An 8,142-nucleotide genomic window follows, 5' to 3' on the forward strand; every position below is an offset into this window, starting at 1 on the left:
CATTATACATAATAAAACAGTGAAATATAAAAACTTTGAAGATACTTTAGGGAACTTTTAAGAGAAAAAGAATTTGAAAATCATCTGAAGACACATGATAATCAGTCTAGAAAATGGAACTGCCTACCTACCTATCATTGTTTGTTAAAAACAAACCAAACCATAAAATTAAAAATCTCTATCTTCGCATAAAATAGTGCACTGATGTTTTGCAAGTGTTAGCTAATTTTAGAGCTTACAGTGTTTACTGACAATTCTCCTAGGACAGAATTATTTTTCCTCTGGGAAAAGAACATAATCTTAGCAATAATCTGGAACCACTGCTTGAAATTCCACTGGATTTGGTAAGTGAATTAAGTGAATAGTAGTTCCATGTAAGAAAGCAATGTTAGACCTTCTCATACACATACCTGTTCCATATGTTCAAATACTGCTGGAGTAGCAATAGCAGCAGGTGCCTCTTCAATAATCTTCTGGTGCCTGCGCTGTACAGAGCAATCACGACCAAACAAAGAGATAGCATTGCCATACTGGTCTGCTAAGATCTGTACTTCCAGATGACGAGATTGTTTGGCTAGTCTCATAACAAATATAGGAGATCCAGGGACTTCAGCTTGGACCTATATTAGAAAAGAAAGCAAAACAAAGCTTTAAGTGACAAGTATTTTTTTCTTCTATCTTGATAAGCCGCTTCAAGTTCACCAGGCAGATGCCTAGAAGTGTGGGGACCATGTTAATCAGTAAGAATACAAAAATAAATAAAAACCAGTTCATGCCCTTGTCAATGTCTAAGATGCTGCATTCTTAGTTATTTAACTAATATTAATTGATGACCATGAAAAAGTATGAACATTCAGTGTGTTGTAAGGATAAAAAACAACATTTTGAGAACACACACACACACAAATTCCACAAAGGGGTAAAATACTGCTATCAACTCCTAACAGCCAAATGTACAACATGCTCCAGAATCAGATGCTTTTCTGGTTCACATTACATCATGCACAGTATTATTACAGCCAAGGGACCGTCACCTTTAATTTTGAAGCACAGTATCGCTGGATACAGAATTTTGCACTAGCAATTACTTTCATTCAGCACTGTAGAGATAACCTAATGCTTTCTGGTTTCCACTGCTTCTATTGAGATGTCAGCTATCGAACTGATTGTTATTCCTCCAAACTAATTTTTTGTCCAGCTGCTTTAAGATTCCTGTTTTTTTTTTTAAAGATTTCTTTATTTATGCATACAAGAACTAGGGTATAGGCCAGAGGTGAGGTGGTGGGGTGAAAGGATTCACCAGAGATGGAGTAGAGAACAGAACAGGGAGACTGATTGAAATACACTGCTGAGGGAAGCAGCAGTAAAGACAGAAGAGGTCTGCTGCACCACGTGGGCCAGCTCCCTGGTGGCCAGGATGGCATTTGTGCTGCAATCGCTGTGGTAGTTTGATAGAGCTGTCTTTAACCACTGTGCCACCAGAGAGGCTCCTTGCTTTAAGATTTCTTGCTCTCTCTTCTTCTTTGGGGAGTTAGGTAGCATATTTATTCTGACAAGTCTAGATGTGGTTTTCTTCGCACTTGTTCTGCAGGGCTCATAGCAGTTTTTCAATCTGTATTTTTATCAGTTCAAGAACTTTTTAGCCATTCTCTCTTCATATATTGCCTCTGCTCTGTGATTTCTTCAAATATTGTTTCTGCTCCATTCTTTCTCTCCTTTGAGACTCAAGTACATGATGTACATACCTCATGGTATCCCACATGTCTCTCATGTGCTGTTTCTTTTATGCTCTGTTTTGCTACTGTCACCTCAAAACTCATAATCCATATTATAACGACATAAACCATATTATTTGCTTTGCTCAGGACGCTGTATTCATCAGGCAGTTCTTCGGGTCTCACCTGGGGGTCACTCATGTATATCACATCTGGCGGCTCAAATGGAGTTGAATGGTCTCACTCAAGCATCTGTAAACTTATTTTGAGGGCAGGTCTAGGGAAGTCTCAACTACAACAGCTCATCTCTGTTGCATGCGAACTAATATACTAGCAAGCTATGCCAAACTTCTTCAAAATGCAGTAATCCAAGAGGTTGAGGACAAAAGCTGCAAGGCTTCCAGGTTCCACAATCTACACAGTACTGCTCTGGCCACAATTCAAATGGTCTAAGCAAGCCATAAGGCCAGATAAAATTCAAGGAGTAAGAAAAGAGAGGTCATCTCCTGAAGAGAGGAAAGGCAATGGGATATACATAAAAGGATGGGAGGAGTTACTGCGGCCATCTCTGCAAACAATTAATGAGGTCCACCCTCTGGCCACAGTAATTCACATCCTCCCACATGCAAAATAGACTCACCCCCCTCCTAAGACCCCCAAAGTCTCAGCCAATCATGGCATCAAGCTTGACATCCATTTTCTTATGAGTTATGTCCAGAAGCAAATGCTGCTCCTCAGGTGTGGCACTCAGGTGCAGTTTCTCTTGATCCGAAGACCTGGGAACTAGAAAGACACGTTATCTGCCCCTCAACACCCCCAACATGTGATGATGAGATAGGGAGGGTAAAAGACACTCATGCTCAAAGAAGAGAGGACAGGATGTACATAGCAGTCACTGGTCCACAGAACTTCTGAAATCCAGTTTAGTAGATATTATAAGGTTTCCTTACTCCAGGAATAGAGACTTGTTTTTTGCTTTTTGTTTTTTTTAACGGGTCTTGTTTTGCTCCTTAAAGACAGTTTCCTAATTCATCACTTCTCTCTACTCTCAGCTCTGTCCTCTGAACTACTATCTCTGCTTGCTGTGTAATCTTTTTATTTGCTACAAATGATTTACAGTTTAGTAGCTTTCTCAGTCTGAATCCTGTCCCCACAAAGTTGAAGTCTCAGAGGCCTCTTTAGTAGGTACTCTCTCTATCTCTTTTAGTCCTTCTGATGTATTTGTCAATGCAAATCCCTTTAAATCTTCATAGGTCCTATGAATAACACTGGGTATTCACACCTTGCCCCAAACTTTTCACACACATAATATTCTACACAAGCCTCTTCCTTTGAGCATTTCAGGCTCTTTTGCCCTGCTTAGAGGGTAATCCACAGGAACTACCTTGAATGTATCTGAGCTCTTAAAAAATCTGTTATTCCTGACTTTTATCTTGAGGCCACTTTTTTTTTTTTTTTGAGATTCTTGCCAATTGGAGAGACTAAGAACAGTTCTAATTTCAAACAACAAATGTGAAAACACCTTCTTTAACTCATCTCATTGTTACAGTTACTTACTGTAAGCAGTCAGAAGCATCTAACAGCCAATTTCATAAGAGAGATCTGGAATAACTAGGTCTACAAGTTCATTAAATATATTCTTCTTCCAAATTATCTCAGGCAAATGTTCCACCACTAAAAATGACGGGCTCCCCTTTCCCAGACTCTCATAACAATCCCTGCACACCCTTTTTCAGTCTTTATTAACAGCCTGTTCACCATTGCTCCAGCCTTTATTAACCTCATCACCATTTTCCAGCCTCTACCTATAAGCCATTTTCAAAGCCAATGCCACATGTTGTTTTTTCTCTTATGGCACTATCACACTTTTAGTTTGTGTGATAATTTCTATGTTAAGTCTTCCATGGAGGTATAACAAACTACCACAAATGATGACTTAGGACATCAACTGTTTTATTTCCTCAGCAATTAATGGACTCAGTGGGGTTGGATCCTTTGCAGAGTACAGCAGTCACCTGGTAACTTAAAGGGCTTAGATGGTCTTATTTATATGTCCCAAATGTGGTGCTTGTCAACAAGTCAGTCCTAGGGACATCTGGGATAACCCACCTCTGCTTATGTGATCCCTCTTCTCCAGAAGGCTAGACTGGGCTCTCCACATGGCAGTCTTAGGCTCACTCCAAGAGGGTTAAGGCAAACACAAGACCACTTAAGATTTAGGGTTAACCTCTGTGTAAGCCTTATACACTGTATCTGCCACATTCTATTGGTCAAACCAAGTCACAAGATCAACTAAAATTCAAAGGGTGGGAAAACAAATCCTATTTTATTTTATGGAAGAGCAGCAAAGTCTTAATGTAAAGGGTCTGTAACCAGAGATGATATCAATTATCATCAGTTATCAGTCATCTTTGCAAATAATTGCTCACATGCTGCTTTCTCTAATTTTCATAATTTTGTCTTTGTGTTTCAGTCTGTGCTTTCTTCTGAAAAATCTTCCAGTCACTAGTTCTCTCTTCAACTGCATATAATATGCTATTAAACTCCTCTACTGGTTCTTAATTTTAGTTATTGAATTTTAGTTTTAGAAATCTCATTCATTTCTTTATGGTATCTAGGTTCTGTCAAAACTCTCCATCTTGTCTTTCCTGAATATATTAAATACAGCTATTTTAAAGTCCTGGTCTAACATAGCCATTATCTAAACTCTGTGGATCACTTACTATTTTCCTTGACTTCAACCATGTAATTTGATTACCTGCTTATTTTTAATTGTCTGCTTGAAATTGCAATTTAAGTATTAATAGAAATAATTTGAGAACTGAGTTTCTTTGAGGAGGATCCAGGGCCCTCCTTGGTGGCGCAATGGGATGAAGCTAGTAGCAGCCACTTCAGCATGAGCTCCATCCCCGTTCAGAGAGGTGACCCACAGAGCGCAGCAGACCTCTCCTGTCTTGCCCACTGCTCCCCTCAGCAGTGCACTTCATCAATTTGCCTGTTCTGCTCTCTGCTCTGTCTCTGGTAAATCCTCTTACTGCCCTGCACCTCTGGCCTATACCCCAGTTCTGTATACATAAATCTTTAAAAAAAAAGAAGAGAATTCATATTTCTCCCTGCCAGTGAGTGGGCTACTAGCCATCCTAGAACAACTTGCTTGTAGTAAGGATTAAACATTTTGAAACTTAAGAGATTTTGACCCTATGGGGGCTAGTCTATTTACAGTTCATTTTTGCTCCTAAAGTATACAATCCCTTCAAAATCCCAACCTAAAATATGGGTGGTTTTCCAGAGTACTCTCTTCAGCAAGCCTTAAAACATACACCTTATCCTTTTAGTTTTATAAGGTGATTTGAAAATTCTAACCATATTTCAACTACCTCCTCTCAAACTAGCAGGTATTTCTAGGAAAAAAGCAGCCCCATACTTGAAGAGAAATACTAGAAGATATTTCTAAGGGAAAAGGTTCATCTCTCTGGGTTTCCTTCTCTATCTTTGTCTCACAACCTCCATATTCTAACCTTATTGGAATGTAAGGACTTTTACATGAAATATTTTATTAATGGTGTAGACTCTTCAACTATTTGATTTTATAGTAATATGCAGTTTTGAAATATCTAAAGGAATAAGCATTTTAAAAAATTAACATACACTTTTACTTTTAAGATGCTTTTTTAGATTTCACAAAGCATTGATTATTACCGAAAAGTGTGCAGACAGGCAATATTCAAATTTTCCCATTGAAAATTCAATAATGCAGTACAGCACATTTATCTGACATTTATCTAACAGAAGATTCAGTTCATGCGAGTTTTCCTTTTAGCCCATGACAGTGAAACAAAAAGTTTGTTGCTTTTTTTTCCCTTTTCCCCAAAAAGATGTCTAGGGTTACTACTTACAAAGTAAAAGATACTGGAAAAATAAGAAAAGTGGGAAGCCAGAAGGAAAGGACAGATTGTGTCCCAATTTCTCTTATTCTGACCCATCTTTTCCTATGTATAAGTAGAAGGAAAAACAGCGAGTAAAATATGTGAGGGTAACTCTGTGACAGGGAAGAATAAACTCCTGTCTCCCAATTTTCTAAGATTCTAAAAAGAAATTTCTTTGGCTGCTTCCACAAGCAACCTTTAGTGCAGCCAGATCAACTTGTCTGCAAATTGGAGGATGAAGCTGAGAGAGGCCCTAGGATTTAGCTTTCCGGAGCCACCCTCAGTTCTCAGAATATGGGCCTGCCATAGGCTCTGTGTGCCGAGGTGCAGTAGCCAAGCAGCACAAGCTAGAGGGTGTAGACAGTTGGCCAACAGGGTAGATAGGAATGAGCAGAAATTCAAGAACCAGCAATCAATGTGAGCTACAGTGACCCAAAGAGCCTGGGTCAAGACAAGAACATCCAGATCAGGACTGACCATACTATACACTTCATCCACAAACACAGAGAAGAGCACAGAAATATGTGCTTCCATGTCACCCTTAGGGTCTATGAGCTGCACATAAAATGGAAAAATTGAGAAACTAAGTACTTCTATATGAGAAAATAACTACTATTTGAATCACCTGAGTAAAATTTTAAACTGAACATTTCACTTAATATTTTTCCCTGCTAATATGCTGCTGGAGGCTAGAAAACTAGTTACAGACAAAAAAAAATAAAGTTATTTTCTGGACATTCAAATTATATAGAAAGTTAAATCATGTATTTCACACAAAAACAACTTGCACTTTACCTGTCTAAAGAGGTTAGGGAAATCATCTGCATTGTTGACTTTTCTGATTCCCTTTCCTCCTCCTCCTTCTGAGGCTTTGATCATTACTGGATATCCAACTTCCTCTGCTGCCTTCAAGAAGAAAGAGTAGTATTAGTAGGAGAGGGGAAAATTGGCATTTTCTGCCTTCAATAATGCTGCTATTTTGTAGACATATACGTAGTCATATACTATTAAGTAAGAAAAAAATAAACACCACCATTATAGTATCAGTTTGTACCGAAGAATTTACCCTTTTTTGTAGATTAAAAAAAAAAGTGACCTATTGACAATTTCATATGGTTCAATCTAAGATGACTTCATATAGATTAAAAACAATAAAACTATATCCTTATTATGATTATTTATATATTTATATATCTAAGTTCAAAATTACAAGTACAGAAAATACAGCAATATTAATTTTAAAAAGGCAAATTTACCCTATAAGTTTCTATATGTGTTGGAATTTCTTTCTTACAGTACAGGTATTCATGTACTACCTACAATTTTTATTAGAAAAATAAAGGCATAAGTAGTTCACTTAATATTAAATGGATAATCTCTGGAATAGCTTCTGTCAACATAAAAGATGCAACAAATTAGAACTCTCAAGAATCTAGAAAATGTTTTTCTCACTCAACCTTTTATAAAAGATAAAAATAACAAAATATTACTAAATTTTCACAGAAAAATAAAACATGATCTGTGTTTTTCAGATTTACAGCATTATACAATCAGCCGGTGGTGATTCTAAAACTTTTTGAAAAATTATCTCTCCAGAAATTAAATCAAGATATATCTATTTATTAAAATACTATGTACTCGTTAAAAGGAATGAGGAAATATTTATATGCAAAAACATAGTAGATATCTAAATGCACTGTTCAAGCAAAAAGTAAATTGGGGGAAAGTAACTGATAATTTAAAATAACCAAGTGACTATTTCATTGAAACATTTCAATCTCCTAAGGTCTACATTATAGAAATATTGGGAGCAGGGGGAATTGTCACCAAAAAAAGATCATTTCAATTCTTAATTTGTGTTAGTAGTTTAAAAATGAAATATTCAGCTAATGGCTCCAACTCTTTTAAAGTTCCCTTGACCCTTTTTTAAGTTACAAAGAGAGAGATTGATGAACTCAACTACTGGGTAAAGAATTATCAAAGAAACTGTCACAAATGTGGAAGACTTAAAAAATATAGTAGTATATATAGTAATAGGATATCAGTAAGAAAGAAGGTAGGTCTTTTAAAAACATATACAAGCTCTAGGCATGGTCAGCCACAAGTTATTTTACAAAAATTTCAATGCTATGAGGAAAATGTTTATAGAAAATACTAAGTAGGAAAAAAACAACGGATACTAATGATATCATATATAGTAAGAACCTAATTTTATAATTATTACAATAACTATATTATGGAACTCTAGTAATAAAGATAAATAAATCTATGAATCAAAAACAGATAGTAGAAAATACATGAACATGCTAACAGCATTTAACTCTGGATAGTAGGTTTATGGTTTTGTTTTTGTTTTTTTAAGATTTATTTATTTTATTTATACAGAACTGGGGTACAGGCCACACATGCGGAGGGTGAGAGGATTCACCAGAGACAGAGTGGGGAGCAGAACAGGCAGATCGATGAAGTACACTGCTGAGGGGAGCAGCGGGCGGGTCAGG

General features: G+C 36.9%; 1 protein-coding gene across 2 annotated transcripts in view; it reads right to left on the reverse strand.

Annotated features, from left to right (window-relative positions):
- Window positions 1–8,142, reverse strand: part of ACACA (acetyl-CoA carboxylase alpha) — a 214,492-nt gene that overhangs the window by 156,010 nt on the left and 50,340 nt on the right. For both annotated transcript variants that reach the window (XM_012726261.1, XM_012726260.1), the window contains exons 10-11: window positions 6,437–6,547; window positions 411–620 (exon numbers count right to left, since the gene is read on the reverse strand). In XM_012726261.1, the coding sequence (XP_012581715.1) occupies window positions 411–620; window positions 6,437–6,547 (321 nt within the window). The remainder of the gene's footprint in view (window positions 1–410; window positions 621–6,436; window positions 6,548–8,142) is intronic.

This window comes from Condylura cristata, unplaced genomic scaffold (assembly GCF_000260355.1).
Source record: "Condylura cristata isolate star-nosed mole 26May11 unplaced genomic scaffold, ConCri1.0 scaffold00017, whole genome shotgun sequence".
Taxonomy (NCBI): domain Eukaryota; kingdom Metazoa; phylum Chordata; class Mammalia; order Eulipotyphla; family Talpidae; genus Condylura; species Condylura cristata.